Below are 25,344 nucleotides of genomic sequence, written 5' to 3' on the forward strand. Positions count from 1 at the left end.
TTCCAAAAAATAGAAGAGGGGGGAACACTTCCAACTCATTTTACAAGGCCAGCTTTGCCCCGATACCACAACCAGAATGAACACCACAAGAAAAGAAAACTACAGGTCAATATATCTGAAGACCATAGATACCAAAATCCTCAGCAAGATATTAGCAAACCAAATTCAACAATACACTGAAAGGATCCTACACAATGATCAAGTGGGATTTATTCCAGGGATGCAAGATTGATTTAATATCTGCAAATCAATATGACAACAGCACATTAACTAAATGAAGGATAAAATCATATAATCACCTCAACAGATGCAGAAAAATCATGATAAAATTCAGCATTCATATATGATAAAAATACTCTCAGCAAAATGGGTATAGAGGAAATGTACCCCAATATAATAAAGACCATATATGACAAGCCCACAGTTAACATTATACTCAACAGTGAAAAACTGAAAGATTTTCCTCTAAGATCAGGAACAAGACAAAGATGCCCACTCTTGTTACATTTTTTCTCAACATAGTATTAGAAGTCCTAGCCAGAGCAATTAGGAAAGAAAAAGAAGTAAAAGGCATCTAAATAGGAAAGGAAGAAGTAAAACTGTCACTATTTGCAGATGACATGATATTATATATAGAAAATCCTAAAAGATTCCACCAACAATCTGTTAGAACTAAACAAATTCAGTAAAGTTGCAGGATACAAAATCAATATACAAAAATCTGTTGCATTTCTATATATTAATAAAGAATTAACAGAGAGAAAATTGTTTTTAAAAAATCCCATTTACGGGGCTTCCCTGGTGGTGCAGTAGTCAAGGATCCGCTTGCCAATGCAAGGGACATGGGTTTGAACCCTGGTCCAGGAAGATCGCACATGCCGCAGAACAACTAAGCCCGTGTGCCACAACTACTGAGCCTGTGCTCTAGAGCCTGTGAGCCACAACTACTGAAACCTGTGAGCCTAGAGCCTGTGCTCCACAACAAGAGAAGCCACCACAATGAGAAGCCCACGCACTGCAACTAAGAGTAGCCACCTCTCTCTGCAAGTAGAGAAAGCCTGCGTGTAGCAACGAAGACCCAATGCAGCCAATAAATAAATAAATAAATAAATAATTTTTTAAAATCCCATTTACAACTGCATCAAAAAAAATAAAATACCTAGGAATAAATTCAACCAAGGAGATTAAAGACCTATACACTGAAAACTGTAATACATTAAGAAGTTTTAAAAGACACAAGTAAATGGAAAGATATTCCATGCTCATGGATTGGAAGAATTAATAACGCTAAAACGTCCATACTACCCAAAGCAATCTACAGACTCAATGCAATCCGTATCAAATTCCAATGGCACTTTTCACAGAAATAGAATAAACAATCTTAAAATTTATACAGACCCACAAAAGAGGCCGATTTGCCAAAACAATCTTGAGAAATAAGAACATAGCTGGATGCATCATGTGCCCTAATTTAAAACTATATTACAGAGCTATAGTAGTCCAAACAGTATGGTTCTGGAATAACAACAGATACATAGCTCTATGGAACAGAACAACGAGCCCAGAAACAAACCCATGCATATATGATCAATTAATTTATGACAAAGGAGCCAAGAATATACAATGGGAAAGGACAGTCTCTTCAATAAATGGTGTTGGGAAAACTGGACAACCACATGCAAAAGAATGAAACTGTACTATTATCTTACACCATACACAAAAACTAACTCAAAATGGATTAAAGACTTGAATGTAAGAGCTGAAACCGTCAAACTCCTAGAAGAATACATAGGTGATAAGCTCCTTGATATTGGTCTTGGTGATGACTTTTTGGATCTGACACCAAAAGCAAAGTAAAAATAAATAAGTGGGACCACATCAAACTAAAAAGCTTCTGCACAGCATAGGAAACCATCAACAAAATGAAAAGGCAACCCACCAAATGGGAGAAAATATTTGCTCCCATTATAAATTAGAAATTATAAAGCTGATAAGGGGTTAATATCTAAAATACATAAAGAACTCATACAACTCAATAGCAAAAAAAAATCCAATTTAAAAATGGGCAGAGGTTCTGAATAGACATTTTTCCAAAGAACATATACAGCAGGCCAACAGGTACATGAAAAGGTGCTCAACATCACTGATCATCACGGAAATTCAAATCAAAACCTCACACCTGTTAGAATGGCTACTACCAAAAAAAAAAAAACAAGAAATAAATGTTGACAAGGATGTGGAGAAAAGAGAACCCTTGTGCACTGTTGGTGGGAATGTAAATTGGTACAGCCACTATGGAAAACAGTATGGTGCGTCCTCAAAAATTAAAAATAGGGCTTCCCTGGTGGCGCAGTGGTTGAGAATCTGCCTGCCAATGCAGGGGACACGGGTTCCAGCCCTTGTCTGGGAAGATCCCACATGCCGCGGAGCGACTGGGCCCGTGAGCCACAATTACTGAGCCTGCGCGTCTGGAGCCTGTGCTCCGCAACAAGAGAGGCCGCGATAGTGAGAGGCCTGCGCACCGCGATGAAGAGTGGCCCCCGCTCTCCGCAACTGGAGAAAGCCCTCACACAGAAACGAAGACCCAACACAGCCATAAATAAATAAATAAATAAAATATTAAAAAAAAAAATTAAAAATAGAACTATCATATGACCCACCAATTCTACTTCTGGGTATATATCTGAAGAAAACAAAAACAGTATCTCTAAAAGATATATATGCACCCCCATGTCCATTGCAGCATTATTTACAATAGCCAAGACATGGAAACAACCTGAGTGTCCATCGATGAGTGAATGAATAAAGAAAATGATATATATGCAATGGAATACTATTCAGCCATAAAAAAGAATGAAACCTTGCCATTTTCAACAACATGGATGGACCTTGAGGGCATTATGCTAAGGAAATAAGTCAGACAGAGAAAGACAAATACTGAATGATTTCACTTATATGTAGAATCTAAAAACAAACAAAAAAAAACAAGCTCAAAGATAAAGAAAACAGATTGGTAATTGCCAGATGCAGGGATAGGGGGTGGGTGAAATGGGTGAAGGGGGTCAAAAGGTACAAACTTCCAGGTATAAAATAAATAAGGCATGGGGATGTAACATACAGCATGGTGACTACAGTTAATAATGGTCTATTACAGGGACTTCCCTGGTGGCACAGTGGTTAAGAATCCGCCTGCCAACGCAGGGGACACGGGTTCGAGCCCTGGTCTGAGAAGATCCCACATGCTGTGGAGTAACTAAGCCCATGCCCCACAACTATTGAGCTTGTGCTCTAGAGCCCACGAGTTACAACTACTGAGCCCACGTGCCACCACTACTGAAGCCCATTGCCTAGAGCCCGTGCTCTGCAACAAGAGAAGCCACCGCAATGAGAAGCCCGTGCACTGCAACGAAGAGTTGCCCCCGCTCGCCGCAACTAGAGAAAGCCCATGTACAGCAACAAAGACCCAATGCAGCCAAAAATAAATAAATAAATACATTTATAATTTTTAAAAAAACTTAAATTTTTTTTTAAAAAATGCTCTATTGCAAACTTGAAAATTGCCAGGAGGGTAAATCTTAAAAATTCCATCACAAGAAAAGAAGAATTTCTAATTATGTATGCTGACAAGTTAACCAGATTTACTGTGGTGATTGTTTTGCAATATATACAAATATCAAATCATTATGTTGCACACCTAAAACTAATATAACTTTACATGTCTATTATACCTCAATTTTTAAAAAAATGGCATTCAGATCAAAACATGAGTAAGAAATGTATAATTATTAGATTAGAAATATAAATTTATAGATTCCTTGAGATTTCTCACTAGGTTAGTATTTGCAGAAATAAACCATGTTTTAACTGGTCTAAATTGGGACCCATTCAATTTTAAACACTGTCAGCAGTAATTACACATCTAAATCCCTTATAAATGTCCTTTCAAAGTATCAGAAAGTCAAGGTATCTGACTAAGCAGCTAAAAATAAACTTATTTTGTGGGAAGAATACAAATAAAATTTTGAGAAAGTGATCAAGACACTCACCCATAGGTTACCCCAGCAATGCTACACTTCTTGAAATTCATGATATTGCATGTAAGAGTTCCAGTTTTGTCAGAAAACAGGTATTTTACCTAAATCAGAGAAAAGGAAAAAACATACACCAAGAATGTAAGAGACCAACAAATGCAGTATTTTCTTCTGTGTTTTTCAAAATCTGTATTAGTTTTCAAAGGTAAATTCCCTATGTATTATTATAAAATTAATATATTTTAATGCTTAGGCCACTTAAAAACCATTTCAATAACCAATTCTAGAGTCCAATTGTGTGGAAATGTACAAAGGAGGCTTCAGTAACAGCTCTGGATCCATTTCAGATCTGTAAGCACCAAGTCCTGTCACTAGGCATCTCAATGACACTTATACAGAATTCGTTCTTGTGTCCAATATGTCAAGACAACAAGCTCAGACTTCGGCAACCACAATATATTTCTTTCTCAGACTCCATCCCCTAGTTGGACTAAGAAGACATATCCTGAAACAGCACGGAACAAACACAAAGCCTCTCGATCACCATCACAGTGAGGTTACATGAAGGCAGCTTGGAACTGCTACAGATTATATAACTTTCCAAGGTACAAAGTTTTACACATTTAACACACTAAGCTCTCAATATACAAAGGTGAAAAGAGAAATTCCTGTGGAGGTTAATAAGCAAACCATTTTGACATGATTAACTGACTGCAAAAGAGATGAACCCAAATGCATGTGTGCCGTGTGAGTTCTGTCCTCCCGAGTGGATGCTGTGAGGGGGAGGGGGAGGGGGAGAAGGGACTCAGGACCACAAAGGAAGAGAGTCCAGGTCAGGCTCTGGATACTAACCAGCCATGTGGGCTCAGGAAAAGTCACCTCACCTTACTTGGACTCAATTTCCGTGTCTATGAAATAAAAGGATTGGCCAGAAGATAAGTAACATCATTCTATGTGTAACTTTCTGGGAAATTACATCATGGATTGGTGAGAGGGAGTAATCAACAGAATTGTCTCCAGGAAAGATTCCAGTTTCTCAGGCATTTTCTAAAGAGGGGTCATGATCGCGGCAGGATGTGAGATAGACTCCAGTGATCCCCAAGAACTGTTCTAGGGAAGCCACATTGCACTGTTTTGTAGAAGAGGGATTAATAACATGAATTGTGTACTGTACCTTTTCTTACTGATACGATATAAGCAAATACACTGAGAATTATTTTTAAAGCAATTCAAGGCCCTTTAAGTAAAGAAAGATTATCAATGATCCGAAAGAAGTCAAATAGTACCTAGAAATATGAAATCAGTACGCTATGGGTAATGAACGCTTTAACTATAAATAATAAGTTTTTATATAAGTTTTATATGCAGTAAGTCTAGGGGTACAAAAAGCTCAGTAGGATCAGCCTTTCAATAAGCAGTATTTCTTTCTGCCTCTTTCTTAAAAAATTTAAAGATTATATCAAAATATTTAAAAATGACAATTTTATAATAAGGAATTATTAGCATTTTCTATCCTTGTGTCTATTGAACATTAAGTTATCCTTTAAGTTGCAACTCAAAACTAACTCCCCCATGCAAACTTTCCCTATTCCCAACTAGGATGAACTATTTCATCCTGGGTGCTTGAGTACGTTGAATCCTTCAATCATCCAGGTCCAGCTCAGCGGCATCTGAGAACACAGTTATACTAAGCATTGTGCTAAAATGACAGAGGCGACCAAAGACCGTGTCTCAGGCACGTCCACACCCTCGAATGGGCTCAAAAGTCCCAGGATGGAAATGGACATGTGTTACTACCACACCTCTTCCTTTACTGTATTTATGTTTGGAAAAATTCTTATGGAAACACTGAAGAGAGAGAAGTTAACTTTCCTGGAAGTCTGGAGAAGGCTTCAAATAGGAGGTAAATTTCATCTGATACATAACCTCACTCACCTCATGGGGTTGTTGGGAGGTGCATATAAGATTGATAAGGTGAAATTATAATCTGTAATTGCAATGCATTCAAAAGAGGTATTCCTTGCAGTGATTTCAACAGAAGATGAAGACATAATGCATCAGTAAAGGCAGTAGGGGTTTAAGGGTGATGGTGGGAAAGAAACCGGTTCCCTGAAATACTCCAGAGATAAAACCTGGAACACGTGAGAGACTGTATGGATTTATGTCCTTCAAATCAGCCCTCACATATTTTGTAAGGTTACCCAATATCCGAGGATCTTAACCATTATTTTCCCTTTACTTGCCCCTGATTAACAATTTTAAGAGTCCAAAGTAAGGTTGTACTGTATTTTTTGCACTAAATTTGTCGCAGGTACCTTCCAGGTGATAAGATATACCCATGCCTCAAAAAGTAAGTCAAAATCAATTAACATTTGTATTTAATAATACCTCCAAGTACTACAGAGCTCTTTTAGACATCAAAACCACCTTCATGGAGAATTATTTTTGCAAAATCTCTCCATGGTTCTTCTAACATTTGTCTGCCACCGTGTTCATACACGGTTCCCAAAGTCCCCGAAAAGGCGCTCACCTGCCCAAGCTCTTCATTAAGGTTTGACGTCCTGGCCATGGCAGGAGTGTCATTTCCTAGATAATACATATCTGTGTCCTGAGAGAGAGAAGGAGGGGCACTTCAGAAATAATGTACCATCGATTCCTCATTTAGATTAAGAAGAAACTAAAAACATATAACTCAACATAAATGTTAGTTTTTAACCTGGAGGTGAAAATACAGTGTCTATTAGTGTAGAGAAACACTGAGATACAGAGGAAAACATGGTATTTTATTTATATCTAGATGATTTGGCTTCAAGATGATCATCTCTCCTGACCTAGACTAACTCATACTCCTGAGTTTAGCTAATACCTCATTCACAGGATTGTTGTGAAGCTCAAATAAAAAATGCACATCAAAGTGTCTGGTCTCCAAATACTGGCTGCTGAGGTCTGGTGCTTAATGGCCATGGCAGTTCCTTGAAAATTCCACCTCGACTCTTGCAATAGAATCCAAATTTACTGTCACCATGAATTTTGACAGGTAGGGGACACTTAAGTAGACACACCTAAGAGAACGTTACTTCAGCACTAAGGAGACTTTAAAGCATGAAGAGCTGCAGGCACTTCCTCCCCCCTCACCAGAAGACAGGCACCTGCTACACATTCTGCTCCATTTTCCCACTGATGCTCGTGAGAGCCCCTGCCCTGCCCATTTCACAGCCCAAGAAGATAAGACGTTAGGTGACTAGTCACAGATACCACTGGCTCAGGGACAGCCTTGCCCATTCTCTAGGCAGTTAAACTCCCAGACTGAATCGTAAATCAACGACGTTCTTCCTTTTCCGGGAGCCCAGTTCCATCACTGAGGCTCCAAGAGGGTATTGGGAAACGGCAGCTGACACGTCCCCAGCACCTCCGCTTCCAGCCAGGTGTGACACTCACCCAGTTTATGAAGAGGGCTTGTGTGTACTTCACAACCTCGAGGGTCACCAGCAGGCTGATGGGAATCAGATTGTTGTACAAGATGATGAACGTCAACAAGTTATATCCAAAATTGTCTGAGCTCGTGTCTGTGGAAGAAAACCAGAATATCTGCATAGCTGAGTCTCTGTTCAGTTTCCTTGTACTTTACGATGTTTGAATTTTTCTGAAAGATGTTCCCAAAAAAGTCTACTGGCTTAAGTATACATTTAGAGATTCAAGTTAAAATAGTCACTGAGCACCTACTCTGCGGCATGAACTGTGGATAGAGACTGTGATGCCACAATTCCTTCCAACAGAGAGCTGGCTTCCAAGAGGAGGCTGCGGGGTAGGGGAGTGGGCAGAAGCAAGCATCCCCGCAACATGACCGTGCAGCAGGGTACACGGACTAACAAGGCCTTCACAGGGCACTGAGGAAACCAAGGCACGAGGGTTTTGATGTGGAGGCCCAGTCACCGAAGGCCACCCAGAAGAACAGAGGCGTCAGACAAGTCCTGGAGGACAGAGAGAGGGCAGCTAACTAAAAAGGATGCAGAAAAAAGGACAGGGGACTTCCCTGGTGGCGCAGGGGTTAAGAATCCGCCTGCCAATGCAGGGGATGTGGGTTCGAGCCCTGGTCCGGGAAGATCCCACATGCCGTGGAGCAACTAAGCCCGTGAGCCACAACTACTGAGCCTGCGCTCTACAGCCCGCGAGCCACAACTACTGAAGCCCGCGTGCTCAGAGCCCGTGCTCCGCAACAAGAGAAGCCACCGCAATGAGAAGCCCACGCACTGCAACGAAGAGTAGCCCCCGCTCGCCGTAAATAAAGAAAGCCCGTGCTCAGCAATGAAGACCCAATGCAGCCAAAAATAAAATAAAAATTTTTAAAAATCATCTGAATATAAAATGATCCCCAAATGTGTCCACCTCCAATGCATCACGTGACTCATCTTTCGGTTCTTGAAGGGCAGGCATTGTCTACAACAGCCAAAGGGCAGAGAAGGAGGGCACGGCCCGCACACATACATCACACTTGGAAGGATGGTCAACTTCAACAAGGAGGCCGTCCGCCACTTACCCATCTTCTTGATGTACCAGTTCTTTCCTCCTTGAGACCCATTCCAGTACAGGGCTCCCACCGAGCTCACCAAGGCCATGACCAGGAGTATGCCAAAGAGCACCAGGATCTGCACATTAGTTACTTTCTCAACATTCGACCTCTTGAGAGGTGCTTTGGTGGAATTCTGCATGAGAGCATTTAAAGCCAGTAAGCGTCACAGAACAAACTTGGGGGCAAAGAGTAGGGAGAAAAGGAGGTAAGTTAACCAAATTCAACAAATAAAAAGTAAGACTATTTTTTTGTCAAATAACCAATGGGATTTAAAAGTGTACTATGCTCCTGAATCAACAGCTAGTTTTAAATAAAGAAGAACACAGAAGACACATTCTATCATTTTAAAAGGTCACATTTCAACTCTGCATGATTCAGTCTGTACTTCTTACAATTATATGTTAGCATAAAATTAGCTACTTTCATGATCTTAGAATACAGGTTCCAAATCATTTAAGCCCAGTTTAAAAGAAATCAGGCTGCTGCTAATTCAAGAGAAACAAAGATTCTACATCACAAAAATCTACAATCTTCAAAGTAATAACGTAGCTCTATAATTAACAAAGAGCTATTTTAAGCCCAGTAGGTCAAAATTTGAGAAAAGACATACACAAACACACACACACATCAATAATGCAAAATAGAACAATAGGTGTCAAAATAAACGGATGGACAAAGAGTTCATTTGGAAAACTGAACAAGAAACAAGCAAGAAGAGCTGGGAAAGCTCTGGTGGCCAGCAGAAATCTGAACGGGGTCCTAAACCACAAACAGAATGTGGGCAGGAAGCTACAACAAAAGTGGAAAGACAGCCCAGCCATCTGTAAATGCTCATGGCCTGCTTTCTCACTGCCGGTGGGGAAACCAGCCCAGCTAGAGAATAAGCCAGTGTTGGAAGTGAGTCCAGAAAGATTCATTAAAACCAGATTCAAGGACCACTGCACATCAGGTTTGGAACTACATCCCCTCAGCAGTGGAAAAGTCAATAGAACTGTTTTCCCTGGACAGTTATTCACTTGAAGTCATTTTATTAAAAAAATTTCTGAAGGCAGTGGTGGTGGGCAGAATAACTCCCCTCCTCGATGACATCTAGGTGCTAATACCTGGACCAATGAATATGTTACTTTATACGGCAAAGGGGCTTTTCTGGTGTGATTAAATTAATGTCCTTGACTTGGGGAGATTAACTTGAATTATCCAAATGGGCCCGATTTAATCACATAGGTCTTTAAAAGCAGAAAAAGAAGAGATCCTTTCCCAGTTATGGTCAGAGGGAGACATGAGTACAGACAAAGGGCCAAAGAGATCCAGCACTGAGGTTCTGAAGACAGAGGAGGGGTGGTCATAAACCAAGGAACTCGGGCAGCCTCTAGAAGGCTGGAAAAGGCAAGGAATGGAGTCTCCTCTAGAACCTCCCAGAATGTTCTAAAAAGGAAGGCTGCCTGGCTGACATCACGATGTGGGTGAGACCCAGAGCAGACTTCCGACCTACAGAACTGTAACCTAAGAGCTTCGTGTTGCTTTAAGCCACTACGTTTGTGTGATTTGTTGTGGCAGCGACAGGAAACTAACACATAACACGGCAGATGGTAACAACCCCTTCCTGGAGGAGGACAGACCCTGGACTAGATCAGAAGCCAGGAGTGGACGGGGGAGATGGCGGGAGCTTCAGGCCACAGTCTCCGTCCACAAGTCATGAGCCTTGTCCCTTTACAGGCAATACTGATACGCAAGATCAGGCGATCTGAATACTTGCAGGGCGCTGACTGGCCGTGAAAAATGGTGCCTTGGGCCAGACCTGAGTTAGCACTCTCCCTTACTCTTCCCAACCCATCTGGTCCCTAACAGAGCTAGGATGAAAATGTCTCTGAATATAAGGATACAAACAAAGTCACAACATGAAAACAAAATCGAGATGAAAATGAGCGGCAATTCTTTCCTACATTCCATCGAGAAGCTCCTACCACAAGGTGGCTGAAACTTATCTGAATTCTATCCCCAAACCCAGGATTGCTGCGACCATGACCATGGCTTTCTGCGGGGGTGGGGAGTCGGGGACTTGCAATGGGGGCGATTTTGCAGCCCTGTAAGTATCTAAACAGCACGGCAGCATTTCCTTTGCATATACTCTTTTTCCCACTTCAAGTCGCTGAATTATCTGTCCTTTAAAGACTTTTAAAAATATTCCTCTAGAATCTAAATAGAAATCCATCAGTAAAGGACAACTTATCAATCAAATATCATCTCAAGGTCAATGGGGTCGACACACATCACCTTTGGCCTCACGGCAAGAGCCAGAAGACCAGTTTTAAGACTGCCTACCCCAATCTTTTAAAAGCTAATCTTATTTTTAATAAACATTCGTTGGAGGCACAAGCAGAAAAAAATTTACAGTGAACGTTATTTCTATGACTCCATGAGTTTATTGACCTTTGACCTTTCCCCGTGGTTGAATCCTGGCCAGTTAATAGGACTAAGAAAAGTTATGTTTCGTCCAATACAAGAGCAACAATCCAACACTTCAGGCTTCAGTCCATGCACTTAGGAAAGCCAAGCTCTAGCTACTCACCCCCAGCCCCTGAGCATTCCACCTTGCAGGGATGAGCTTATAATGGCAAATTCCTACTAGCATTATAAGTTCTTCTCCAAAATCCTTCGAAAATACTACTTTTGAGTAATAGAGTTCGAAATAGAAATAGACCAAAATGTCAGATTTTTGAAAAAGCTTAAATCTGGCCTGAATTTCACACATTTGATTCCCTTCTAAGAAAGCAGTCAGCAGAGTACTAGTTAAAACAAGGACTCGGGAGCCAGACTGCCTGGGTTGAAATCCCAGCTCTCTCTCCTACCGGGTATGTAACTTTGCTGACTTACTGAGAGATGCCTCAGGGTACTCATTTAGAAAATGAAAACAAAAATAGTATCTTCCTCAAAGGGCCATTGTGAGGAATCAGTGAGTTAATACATGAGAATTTCTTGGAGCAACGCATGGGGCACTGTTTGCTGGAATTACTGTGATAATCTCTCTTTCCCATTAAATCAACCAACAGAAACATCAGACATTGAAATATTTCTACACGTAACTACACTCGACATGAAAGGAGGGAACTTTGAAGTAGAAGAGTAGAAGGCATTGAGGTGAGAGTTTAAAAAACAAAAAGGTAGAAGAACCCTAAAGCAACTGTGTTTCCTCTCTGTGGTCAAGTAGCACAAGTAGAGACATGTATGTTATTTCACGAACAGGATGGCTTCCAGCTATGTGTGTTATATTACATTCCTTTCAAAAGCTTGTTATTGTTACTTGTTGTTTTAGCCCTAAAGGCACAGCGAGTCTAGCACAGGTGTTTCTGGGGCTTTGGATTATTCTGTACTTGAGCAGTCAACATGTAATAAGCCATTCAAAGAGGTTTCTCACGTGTAGGTGCAAGGAAGGCACCCAGCACACTCACGGGATGCAAACGTCCCGAGGTAACTTAGTGAACACCTTGCTCACTGAAGGGAGGATGGAATTATTTTTAAGCGTCACTTCGTTATCTCTTACACCTTAGCTGCAAAGCTGTATTACCAGCGTATGATCTAGGGAAACAGCGTCATACCCTGAAGGAAAAAAAAAACCTCCAGGGTACAAGGAATCTTGGGCAGTGGTTACATTTGTAAAAGGCACACTCTGAAAACTAGTCTTGGGGCCCTGCCTGCATCTGAGCGAGCGCCTCGGGATCTGTCACTTCGTTGTAAAAACAGAAGTGATCTGTGGCCAGCGGGGCTCCCAGTGTCAGGCGGTAGCGGCGGGCGCTGGCCTGGGGGAGTCTGAGGTCACTCGCTAGGCGGCAGGGCGTCCAGCCTTCAGCCAGAGAAAGTCTTCGCACACAGCTGCTCAGAACCAAGACACTTTGCACACCCTAATCAGCACGTGCACACGCACACACACACACACACACACACCCTAATCAGCACGCACACACACACACACACACACCCCGTCCTCTGTAACCATCCCACCGCACGTGGGGCCTCGCACTCCAGGACCAGGACTGCCCTGGGCCCTCCCCTCCTTCCTGCTCCTGCCTCACCCCCCCCCGAGGACACCCCTCCCCTGAGGTCCCCCAGCCGGGGGTGCTCCGCGCAGACGCACGTGCTTCAGAAGACAGCACTGCTGGACGGCTGCTCGGGAGCCGGTCATACTTCCAACACTTCCTGCCTCTAACGCCGTGTTAAAAAAAAAACCCCTGTAAAATTCCTGCCATCTGGCTACACGACCTTCTGCCTCTTCCCTCAGCGAGTCCACTGGCTCTCCCCTCCCCCCACCACTCCCTAAAGACTTGAGCCAGCGGTTACAGCATCTGTCTCTACCCCGGCCCGGCCGCGTCCCATCGCCATCAAATGCCGTGGTCCCTCCATCCTTCACTCAACATCGCACGCCTCCGACAGCTCCGCTTCAGCTTCCTGCCCCTGGCTCTCTCCGCTCCACAAACCCTCCGCCCCAGCAGATCAAAGCCAAGCCCCCTGCACACCGAGGCCTGTCATGAAGCAACGCCAACAACCTTCTTCAACTCCAGAGAGTCTCTCAGCCCTTCTCATCCAGCCCCCCGGCCGCCCCGTCTGCACTGCGTTACCCAGCTGGTGTGGACACCGGGCTCTATCACCCCATCGCTTCTAATCAATGGTTAACGCTCTCCTCCTACACCACTTGAGGAGTGAACCAACACAACAGCCTTCCTTCTTCAACGTGACATCTGAAATGGGCTTCTTAGTATCTGGTCAACTGACACCTCCAAACCGGGGCTGGACGACCTTCCCTGTGGACCCCCAGCGCCCGGTAATGACACGCATCACACAATCATCTCTCCACTCTGTAATCCCCACCACTCCCAAGTCTGCCTGGCTCCCAGGGGCGAGACTGTGCCTTTCACTACTGTACCCACACAGCCTGGCACAAGATATGGTGCACGGTGGCCACGAAACACTTTTAAATCAAGAAATATTGCCAAATCTGTGCTTTAGAAGTTACATCAAAGGGCAGACAAGCTGAAAAACCAATCCTCGTTAACAGCAACCATTAGCAAGATAAGATGCCGAGTGATACTGAAGAAATGTAAGAAGTGACATGTAGGAACACTGGTTTATGTGGGATTTCAAAGCTGTCTGGCAAAATATGTCATAAAGGAAACGTGGGCTATGAAATCACAGATAATAATTTTTTAAAATTAACAGGGAGAAAGAACAAAATCATTTTAGTATTTTTTTCTCTTTGGTAAACGACATGAAGAATAAACATGAATTCAAAGATAACTGATTTTCAATTGCCTAGAATTCAGTTAAAGAAGACAGTTTCCTATAAAATCTTAATTAATGGGGTGAGGAGGAGAAGTAAAGAGAGAAATAAAGAGGTTAGAACAAATCCCCCCCCTTGTGTTGGAAGATAAAATAGGTGAGGACCGACTGTCCCATTAAATCCAGAAAACAAAGACTGTTGATATTTCAGGCAAGGGGTAACAAATACTTGATACAGTAACAGAAATTCAGGAGAAACTACCTAGGAACCAAAATAAAAGCACCTCCTTTCCAAATTTAGGTTCACAGACAAAGCTTAAGCTTCCTAAATGCAACATCTGCATTTTCTACCCACTACTCCATAAAAAACAGAAAAAACGACTAAAATCAGCATTGTTTTTCAGCATAGAAATGTTTTACCTGCATGAGTTTGGTGTCGTGTCCAGTATAAACAACTATGCCAAAGACCCACTGAGTATTTCTAAGCTGTGTACCTCTTAATAAGATCTGGTCAGGCCCAAGGGCAACAGGGCTAAAAATAAGAAACAACATTTATATTTAATGATACTTTGAAAAAAATGAGCATGAATTTTCCCCTTAAACATAAACCCACAATAAATCAAATGTTTCCTTTAGTCAAATTTGGACTATTTCACGGGGACACAGGGGCCATAAAGGTTACCCCTGGCTTAATCTACCCAAGGTTTATCTCATCCATTCATCAACACAGAAAAAAGTGGGTTTTTTTTCTCCTATAAAACGTTAAAAGGAAATTGTGTCTCTTATAACTCTTATGAAACTCAATATCCAAAAAGGAAACTAAGATAACCAGAAGTTTATTCATTCGGGAAAGCCAGTTTATAGACTCTAAGAAAAAAAAAAACAAAGCTACAATATCAAATTTTTTAAAGCTAACTTAATGATTAAATAAAAGTCTGAGTGATAATTTAGAAATTTAAAATGGGAGCCTATAAAACAGCCCTGTGTACTACATGAAACCAAGAAGGGTGTCACACTTAGACTTGTCAGAGTTATTTTGGGTTGATTCCCGTGATTGGGTCCTTCCCTTTGGGTCTGTTCAAAATATAAAGGTGGGGAGCAGTGGTAAGAAGCATGCAGATTAAAGACGAGCAGAAGAGAGAAACTGCGCCCCAATGTAACGACAAAAAATGACTCAAATGATAAATGCCAGGAGGACAGAGACAACAGAAGAGAGACAACAGGGCAGTGAACGTTCTGAAGGAAGGGTAACTGGTCCTTTCATTCAACTTGCTAAAAACACAGACTACTTAGAAGAAAGCAAAGGGAAAAAAGATGTTTCTCTAATAACTGTCAGCTCTTATACACTCCAGACATCTCTCTTCTGCTTTTCTGGACAATTTTACGCAGCCAAAACCAACTACTCTCCTCCCTGGCGAATAATACACACAGAAAGACCAGGCCAGTTCTGTGAACCTCATTTCAGACCCTCGGGATATTTTCTTGCCAAAAATCAGGTCTTTCCTCAAATTTAAGGGAAGGTTTAAATGGATTAACATGGTGTTTCAAGAAAAGCTCAGTCTCCCATATCTAAGCTAAACATGAAGAAATCTGTTTTAAAATATTATGAAACCAGAAAACAAACTGATATTTGCCAAAACTCCTGTAATTCTTAGCCACATTAAAAATAAATTAAAATAAAATCCACTAAGACAAGAGGAAGCGATACCTTTTCCCATCCAAGTTCAAGTTTCCGGTGAAATCGTAGAGGTGGCGATTGGGCCCTTCACACTCTATGCTCCCAGACAACTTCATCAGCACCTCCCTCACCTGCATGTCAGCCGTGTGACTCACACCCTGAAACGTGCAACCCAAAGAGGAAACTGAACACAATCTTCCAGGTTTACGAATGACACTCAGTATCTCTACTGTTAATCAAAAGGAAATAATGAATCAACTAAAACGGAATAGTTGGGTGGGGTCCTCAAGCTACCAGCCCCTCAGGATGGACTTCACAGGCAGCTTTGGCCACAGCAACCTAATACAAAAGCTTTGGGGGCTTCCCTGGTGGCGCAGTGGTTGAGAATCTGCCTGCCAATGCAGGGGACACGGGTTCGAGCCCTGGTCTGGGAAGATCCCACATGCCACGGAGCAGCTGGGCCCGTGAGCCACAATTACTGAGCCTGCGCGTCTGGAGCCTGTGCTCCACAACAAGAGAGGCCGCGATGGTGAGAGGCCCGCGCACCGCGATGAAGAGTGGTCCCCACTTGCCGCAACTAGAGAAAGCCCTCGCACAGAAACGAAGACTCAACACAGTCATAAATAAATAAATAAATAAATAAATAAATAAATAAAAAGAACGTGAATTTCTAAAAAAAAAAAAAAAAAAAGCTTTGGAAGAATTCAATATACAATAACAATTTTAAGTTTAAATTAATAACTCTTTTTGACACAAATTTTCTGCTGCACCAAGTTGCATTTGATGATTCTGTCCACATGTCTTTCTTTTCTATCTTAGGTATTTGACTTAGACATTTTTTTCTCTTTAAAGAAGAGTTACAGGGTGCTAGATATCACACTATGTTAAAGGGGTACTTTATTCTGTGTTTATGGCCACGTTAGGGTACAGCTAATGGAATGTGCTTTCTGTAAAGGGTTTGCGTATGTTGATTACGACTTTAGCATGGATGTGTCAGCACAGTGGTAGAGTCCTGACTTCATGCTTCATTGAATTCTTTCCTCCAGGAAAAGCACCGACTGGTACGTGAGGGAGGCACCGTTGCCATCTGGGCCCCATAACAATGCAAGTCATAAAAGGTGACTTTTTACCTGACGTATTTTAAGGTTCGTCTCCCCATCGAGATTGGCTGTTTCAACATAACACATTGCCTGAGGTTCACTGAGGAGAGAAAAAAAAAGTCGAGTAAGGTCCCCTCCACCAATTCACAGCTCAGAAAGCCTCAACCATGGAAACTCTGTTGACCGGCCCTTCAAAGTGGTGTCATAACTGACCGCCATGAGAACAGTGACTGATGAGACAGACAGGACCGACAGACAGGTGTGTGGAGGGCACAGCGCCAAGACAAAGCTGTCTCTCCAATGATCTACCCGCACCAGCCCCACAAAACAGCCGCCCGACTCCAAGTGGACAGAAATAACAGAGAATGAATGGGAAGGGGACAGGCCTGTGATGGGAAACAAGAGGTCCCAGCTAAGACCGCCCAGTGGGCTCAGGTGACCCTGAAAGTCAGAGGCTGGCCTGCCCTTGACCAAAACAGCCGCCCAGGCCAGGCCAGGCCAGCACACACACCTTCTGAAGGAGATTACGGCCAGAGGAACTGAGAAATCAAGGCATAGGCTTGGCAGGGTTTTTCTTCCTTGCAGTTTTTACTGTGTCAACAGGCAACTTTTTAACCAAAACAACTGATTTTAAGGACAGAAAACTCAAAGAATAGATACAGAGTATAGCATCTGCCATGATTAAACATAAGCATGGCAGATACTATAACTCCTACTTTCGATGTTCAGGTCCAGATAGCATAGTTAGGGTTTAACAGATTCTATGACCACCAGCCACTTACAATCTCCTGGCATTGCCCTTCCTGGCCGTGTGGCCTCAGCGAGTTCAACGATCTCTCTGTAGCCCTTGTTTTTTCACGTACCAAGTAAGGCTGTCAAGGGCTGTTGGGAAGATTAAATGGGGTAATGTGCTCAGCGGGCCACTTGGGACAAACACTAAGGAACCTGGAAAATGTGATATCAGCTCAGGCAATCCTTATTCAAAGCTGTCTTTCTGAGGGTCACACCCAAAACTCAAAACCCAAACTATCTCAAGTGATCAACGTTTTACTATTTCTGAGAGTTTCTCTGCTACTAATCAATAGGGACAAACATGAATCCTGCCCCATGTATATGGGGCCCTTCCCCCTCTACAGGCCTGGGGTCCTTTTATTAAACCTTTTATCTCAAGCAGAAAATTTGCGCTAAGCCTTAAAATCTGACAAAATAAGTGATTCAATCCCATAAAAGAGAGTCTGTCTGCACTCAAATCAAACACATGCGGTGTGAGATCTGACGCCCAGCAGCACGTCAGTACAGGGAGGTTTAGTCTTGACATCATCTAACTTAATCTTGCACTCAAACAGAAGTTTATTCTTATCCTGATTTTGGCTTTCCTTCTTTGATATATACTTTTACGTATCATCCAAGGAAAAGTCAAGGGCTGTGTTGTCTATCGTTTACACCACTTGGTGATGAAACCTCTGTAGCACAAAATTACCTAAGAAACATGGCAATGGTGCTTAGACAGAAAGGGGGCAAAATATGGGCCATCTACAAGTCACGTGCACACTGAGAAATGCCTGTGGGTCTCTGAACCACTATAAGGGGAGGCACTGGATTCTGCAGAGAAGGCTGCTGGCGGGACCCATCAGAGCCGCTCCTGAAGTTTCAGACACGCTGTGACCTGGATGCTACCGAACAAATCACTCCACTGCTCTGGAATGTATCCCTACAAACGAGGAATAGCCCAGAACAGCCATGAGATGAAAGTGAATCGATAAATATAAAAAGACTTCAGGAAAAAAGTACAAAGAAATGAATGGGAGAAAGAAAACTCAGGGTTAAGGCAAAAAAATGCAAAGGAGTAAAGGAAGAAAAGGCGGGGGAGAGGGTGGTGACCCAGAGGGTTCAGGGAAGGTAGCTGGAGGTTTCCGCAGACACCAGGTAACACTCCATCGTTCTCAACACCGATCTCAAAACCATGCCACGAGCCACCTGACCTGGAGGACAGCAGGACCACATCTGCGGGAAGACACTGCCCGTTGACGACCTTCACGATGTCTCCCACGGCTACCTAGAACACAGGAACAAGGACCCAGAAACATGAGAGACAGGAAAGCGCAAGTGGTGATAAAAGTGGTTAAACATCGGGAGAAAAAAATTACTGTATAAGTGTGCCGTGAAGTTTAAGGCAGAGAAGCTCAAATTCTTTTCCTCGACAAGAATAAAAGGAACATTTCAATACAGACAAATGGTAATACTGCCTTTTTGCAATGATGTTGAACGAAGAAGAAAAAAAAGGAGCAGGAGAAAAAAGATGAGTCAAAACAACCATCAGGTTTCACTTTCTCACAGTTATTCACTGGCTTACAGACACACGCATATCTATCCCCACAGCTGTGGGCAGCAGGGTAAGCGGTTAAGTGCACAGCTCGAGAGCCTGCCTGGACGCCTGGGTCAAATCCCCCGTGGGACCCCTTCCTAGTGCACATAAACCTTGAGTAACTCATGCAAACTCTGGTGCCTCACTTTTCCCATCTATCCAATGAGATCATCAGCACATATTTCATGGGGTTATTGTGGGGATCAACTGAGTTAACACAGACAAACTTCTTCTGTTTTACATCTGGGGAAACTGAGATTCAAAGTGAAATACTGGGTCATGGCCACAAAACCAGTGAGTGTTAGAACCAGGACTCAAAACCAAGCCATCGGGCTGGAAGCCCAGTGGTCTGATTAAAAGGTAATACTAATTTACAATACTAAATTCAATGTTCATGTGGGAATACTCCACATGAAACAGATTCGTGTGGCCTCAAGAAATTGCCAGAAAAAAAATCACAGCCATAGTCAGAGGCTATCTTGGGAAGCAGACTCCACTGGACAGAAGACCCCAAGCCAAGGAAACAGGTGCTCGTCTGCAGGACACGAGCCCATGGCCGAGGGTGCACAGGGCCTTTAAATAACCTCACAGACACACCCGGCTGGAGAGAACATGTGCTTTCAAGCCAGGCAGGCCCAGGCTCAGATCCGAGCTTCACAGACACACATGAACTCACAGAGCCTGGCAGGCTCTCCACCTCCTTGAACTCCAGTGTCCTCACTTATAAAATGGGAAATGCCACCACTGACCTTGCAGGGTTGATGCAATGAGGAAGGAGGGATATGCCAGCACCAGGCATGAAGCAGGCACAGCTAAGTGTTAGCCTTGAGGGTAACCGAATGGGCACCATGAGTGTGAGAGTGAGGATGGTGGAGTTCTCTGACAGCACAAGAAAGGCTGTTCCTGGTGCATAATTTCAAAACTCAAAGTCTAACTGAGCAGGACCCTATGGGGCCTTCCCAGGACAAACCTCTCCCCCAACATCCTCTGCTTTAGCTCCTGGCTGAAGTACCTAGATAACAGCATGTGATGCACACTCCCTGGGTCGTTTTACAGATGTTAAAACCCCCACCAAATGGAAGAAATTAACTGCTTGATGACCATGAGCACAGAGCTTCCAGACCTGCTGGCACCTAAGGACGATAATGTTAAACCTGTGACACCACCCTGTTACTACCATCAACCAATCACAGAACTGTGCACAAGCTGATCACCTACCCTGGGACGCTCCTCCCTCACCTGGCCTTTAAAGATGCTTTGCTGAAACCCTTTGGGGAGTTCGGGTGTTTTGAGCACTAGCCACCTGGACTCCTTGCTTGGCACCTGCAATAAAGACTGCGCTTCCCAGCACCACTTATTGAAGAGGCTGCCTTTTCTCCATTGTATGTTCTTGCCTCCTTTGCCGTAAATTAGGTGCCGTAAATTAGGTGTCATAAATATGTGTGTGGGTTTATCTCTGGGCATTCTATCCTGTACCATTGATCTATATTTCTGTTTTTGTGCCAGTACCATACTGTCTTGATTACTGTAGCTTTGTGGTATAGTTTGAAGTTGGGGGGCCTGATTCCTCCAACTCCATTTTTCTTTCTCAAGATTGCTTTGGCTCTTCGGGGTCTTTTGTGTTTCTATACGAATTGTAAAATGTTTTGTTCTAATTCTGTGAAGAATGCCAATGGAATATTACTCAGCCATAAAAAGGAATGAAAATGAGTTATTTGTAGTGAGGTGGATGGACCTAGAGTCTGTCATACAGAGTGAAGTAAGTCAGAAAGAGAAAAACAAATACCATATGGTTACACACATATATGGAATCTAAAAAAAAAAAGGTACTGATAAACCTCGTGGCAGGGCAGGAATAAAGATGTAGACATAGAGAATGGACTTGAGGACATGGGGTGGGAGGGGGAAGCTGGGGCGAAGTGAGAGTATCATCGATATATATACACTACCAAATGTAAAATAGATAGCTAGTGGGAAGCAGCAGCATAGCACAGGGAGATCAGCTCGGTGCTTTGCAATGACCTAGAGGGGTGGGATAGGGAGGATGGGAGGGAGGCTCAAGAGGGAGGGGATATGGGGATATATGTAAATGTATAGCTGATTCACTTTGGTGTGCAACAGAAACTAACACAGTACTGTGAAGCAATTATACTCCAATAAAGATTAAAAAATAATAATAAAATAAAGCACATGTGTATACCTATTCAGAAATTTTTTTAAAGAAAGACTGCACTTCCCTTCACCACGACCCCGTGTTAGCAGATTGGCTTTACTGCAGGCGGGCGAGCGGACTTCAGTTTGGTTCAGTAACAAAAGAGCACTATGCTTGCTGTTTCCTATCCTAACCCATGTTACTCATCTCTTTGAAATCAAGAATTGTAAATAAAACAAAAAAAACAAAAAAAACAAAAAAAAACTGCATCTTACAATCCAGAAAAATGGCCTGGCAGGTGACTGTTTAATATTTTATCAGGACAAAGGAATGTTGCTAAAAGTCATCCTATTAGTGCTTTGATCTGCTTATCAAAGTGTGTGGGTAAGCCTAAGGAATCGGGCTCAACATCAAAAAGGGTGTAAAAATTAAATTTCAGAGCCTGTGTACATTTGAAGTTCGTATCCAACTTAAAGGCAAAAGAAAGGCAGGGGCCATGCTTAATTCTTATCTGCATCCCCAACGCCTAACACTGCCTCTGGCACATACTAAGAGCTCCATTTAAATAAACAAAATCCATTTTTAATTGAAATAAAAATGCATGTGGCAAAATATAACAGGTATTTGGTTGGTGGGTTGGTTTTTTTTCTCTCCAAATGTGTGTAAGGAAACAGTAATGAGCTTTAGGGATCTGAATCCATCCACTCCTAGATCCAGAATTCTGAGATCATGACTCCATTGTCTGCTGTTTCAAGTAGTGTCAACAGCTCAAATTCAAATAATTCTCCACTCCTGCCAGTATGAGTGACTTTCTGGGGAGGGGAGTGGCAACAGGAACATCAGGGAGAGAGGCCACTCCTAAGTGCCGTGGGAGTTCTCAAATTCCCATAGCACACTAAGAGCATTGCTACCCTCTGTGAAGGCAAGAATCTCCAACCACTTGACCAAGAACCACCACACTTCCCAATGAGAGTGAGGTCAATTAATATTTACAACACAGGACTCCTGGATGGCTACCCAGGTTAAGGTGTTATCACAAAACACTACCAAGGGGCTTAAGGGATCTCCTGTAACAAAGTAAAAAGAAAATGACAGCCAGAATGAAGGCTGCAGTTACATCACGGGCATCCTGCAGACTCCCAAGGTCACAGAGGCATTTTAAACATAGAGGCATTTTACAACATTTTCTTAAATGTTTAGCAAGAGACACTATTATATGTTACTCTTCTAAAATGTAGTTTTCTTCTGAAATCATGTTAATCAGCTTTGAATCTTGGCGTCATGAGAGTCACCCTCCAAAAACATCTTGTGACCATTAAGTTCCAGCCACAACAGAGACTCACTGAAAAGGCTAATTTTAGTAGCAGAAAACACCCAGGTGGCACGGGATATTTCTTCTCAATCTTCCATTTATCACTAGTAACAACCAAATCACCACGCCGTTCTCAAACCCCGCCGACCCCATACTCCAGCGAGGCAAACACTCCTTGCTCTTGGTAAAGCTAAAAGCAGCAACTTTCAGCCTCAGAACCCACCCAGGATGGTTCCCAGCCCCCAGGCTACCACTTTTTATATTCAGGGCTAATCACAAACCCAAACTCTTTCCACCAAAAATGTCAGAAGTGAGAATTTCAAGTTAAAAAAAAAAAAATCTTTAAAAGATTGCATTGAGATAAAGAGAACAACAGAAGACCAGGGGAAAATGTTTCTTTACTTGGATTCAGGAACTAGAAAATGATTTGAAATTTCAGAAATATCCATCAGGGGCAATGAATTTCCCAGCTCTGAACTGACACAGGGAACGGCTTCTAGAAGATGCAGCAACAGAGGAAACATGCACCCGTTCTAGGAAAGCCTCAGGGAAAAACCACACTGCACCACTTACATGACATGGACATGGCTTGTGTCTTAACACAAACTTTATACCAAAATCAACACTAGCAATGAATTACAGGTCTCCAAACCAGTACTTCCTGGCATATCTTTAAAATTAGTTATTACCTCTTTCCACATAATGGTATGCCACATACCATTCCTTAACACTGAAAAAGAAAAACAAAACAAGTATCGGTTAATACTGATGATAATCAACATAAAAGCAGCTTTCCAAAATCCAAAAGGCTCCTTTTAAAATTCCACTGATTAATTCCAACATACCATATCCTTAGACATAAACGTGTAACATCATCACTCCCCAAAACGGAGCCCCAACTATGCACTTACGTACCATATATAGAGGAATGCATGCACATAAATATTCATGTTTGCAAATAAGTTACATCTATACATATTTAGCCCATATGAAGAAAATAATCACCTTGCATTTACAAGATTCACCAAAACACACACACTCACATAAACACACCGCCCCCCACCCCTGCATTAACACAGAGCTACCGTTCTAGAAATGCAACAATAAGTAGATAGAGGTAGGGGGCAATTATAAACCAAGGCTATGAATGCTTTGACTTTTATGGACATAAAATATGTCTAGCTCCTGAAAATTAAAATCTTTTCTAAAACTCTAAAATACACAAATCCTGTTCAGATCTTCATTACCAGGACTCACCTTTTGTTGGACTTGTCATTTTGCTATTTTTAAAGTATTTTATAGATCTCCCCCAATTATTTATTTATTTATTTATTTTTGGCTGCACTGGGTCTTCGTTGCTGCACGCGGGCTTTCTCTAGTTGCGGCGAGCGGGGGCTCCTCTTCGTTGCGGTGCGCGGGCTTCTCATTGCAGTGGCTTCTCTTGTTGCAGAGCATGGGCTCTAGGTGTGCGGACTTCAGTAGTTGTGGCATGTGGGCTCAGTAGTTGTGGCTCATGGGCTCTAGAGCGCAGGCTCAGTAGCTGTGGTGCAAGGGCTTAGTTGCTCCGCGGCATGTGGGATCTTCCCGGACCAAGGCTCAAACCCATGTCCCCTGCATTGGCAGGCGGGTTCTTAAGCACTGCGCCACCAGGAAAGTCCCAGATTTCCCTCAATTTATCTCAACACCATTAACTACTTATTTAAAATTCCTTAACTGCAAGTCTTGTTCTTAAGTTTTCTAGTGGAAAAAATGAGTCAGCCTGGGGTCTTACCTATCGTTTTCTTTTTGTTAACTGCATTGTCTGCCTTATGTCGCTTCTGTTACAGAAAGAAAAAAAGGTGTTAGTTTCAAAAGTTCCAGATGAATAACTGAAACAGCAAACAATAAGATCCAGCAAAAACAAGACAAGGAAATCAACTGGCAGCTACACTAATGTCCTAAACTTCAGTTCAATGGTCGTGATCCAGCGTCACTCGCTAAATTCAGAGACTAACACCGTAAATGTAGATGCAGTTTAAATGCTTGTATTTTGGTTACAGCAAGGAAAAAACACTTTGAAGTATAAAACTTTCTACTCCTTGTTTTAGATCGAACTAAAAGAATTATTCTGTAAGATTAACTAACAACAAACAACTGAACTCATTTTATTGATAAAGAACTTTGGGGGCAAAGTACCTTTGCTTTGAGTTGTACTGCATTTATTCATTTACCTATTCCCAGAAAAATGTGCATGCATGTATGAGAGAGAGAGGGAGACAGACAGAAAGGAAGGGGAGAAGCAAGAGCCTGAAAAGAGGACAGAGAGAAAACAGGAAAGAGCATGAATATGGCTGTAGCCAATGAATTTGGAGATGCACTGAAGCAAGTATAATGCGGGAGGAGATTCTTGTAAAGTAACCTCAATGCTGCTACACTGGACAGCAATTCAGTCCTCCATTTGCTACCCAGACTAGCACGCTCTCAAGGAGGATGTGAGGAACATCAGCAATAAAAATCAAAGCGGGTCCAGAAACCTAACATCAGGAAATACAGATTGAACTACTTCCGTTTCACTGTAGAGTTCAGACACTGTGTGTACACATTCTGTCCCCAAAAATACCATCATGAAACTTGAGAGCCTGGTTAGCCTATAGACCAATTTTTCTGTCTTAAAAAATCCAAAGCAGCAAATGAGTTGTAAGTTACAGTCAATAAATGTTTTTTTTTAATCTGAAAGCAAAAACTTACAAAATCCTCTACAATCTCTTTGATGCCTGCGATTGTTAGAATAATGATCAGTGGCACCAGGGTGGTATATCTTCCTGTTGGAGAAACATCTGGAATTTGCTGTAAGATAAAGAGACCAAAAGCGGGAAGTTGGCAAAT

General features: G+C 42.5%; 1 protein-coding gene across 4 annotated transcripts in view; it reads right to left on the reverse strand.

Annotated features, from left to right (window-relative positions):
• The window catches only part of LOC102998822 (phospholipid-transporting ATPase IB), a 535,813-nt gene that overhangs the window by 388,576 nt on the left and 121,893 nt on the right, over window positions 1-25,344 (reverse strand). For all 4 annotated transcript variants that reach the window (XM_007164203.3, XM_057533251.1, XM_057533250.1 and 1 more), the window contains exons 4-14: window positions 25,207-25,305; window positions 24,251-24,296; window positions 23,169-23,209; window positions 18,633-18,706; window positions 16,681-16,750; window positions 15,581-15,708; window positions 14,293-14,404; window positions 8,569-8,734; window positions 7,470-7,597; window positions 6,562-6,639; window positions 4,047-4,135 (exon numbers count right to left, since the gene is read on the reverse strand). In XM_007164203.3, the coding sequence (XP_007164265.2) occupies window positions 4,047-4,135; window positions 6,562-6,639; window positions 7,470-7,597; window positions 8,569-8,734; window positions 14,293-14,404; window positions 15,581-15,708; window positions 16,681-16,750; window positions 18,633-18,706; window positions 23,169-23,209; window positions 24,251-24,296; window positions 25,207-25,305 (1,031 nt within the window). The remainder of the gene's footprint in view (window positions 1-4,046; window positions 4,136-6,561; window positions 6,640-7,469; window positions 7,598-8,568; window positions 8,735-14,292; window positions 14,405-15,580; window positions 15,709-16,680; window positions 16,751-18,632; window positions 18,707-23,168; window positions 23,210-24,250; window positions 24,297-25,206; window positions 25,306-25,344) is intronic.

This window comes from Balaenoptera acutorostrata, chromosome 18 (genome assembly GCF_949987535.1).
Source record: "Balaenoptera acutorostrata chromosome 18, mBalAcu1.1, whole genome shotgun sequence".
In the NCBI taxonomy this organism is placed as follows: Eukaryota; Metazoa; Chordata; class Mammalia; order Artiodactyla; family Balaenopteridae; genus Balaenoptera; species Balaenoptera acutorostrata.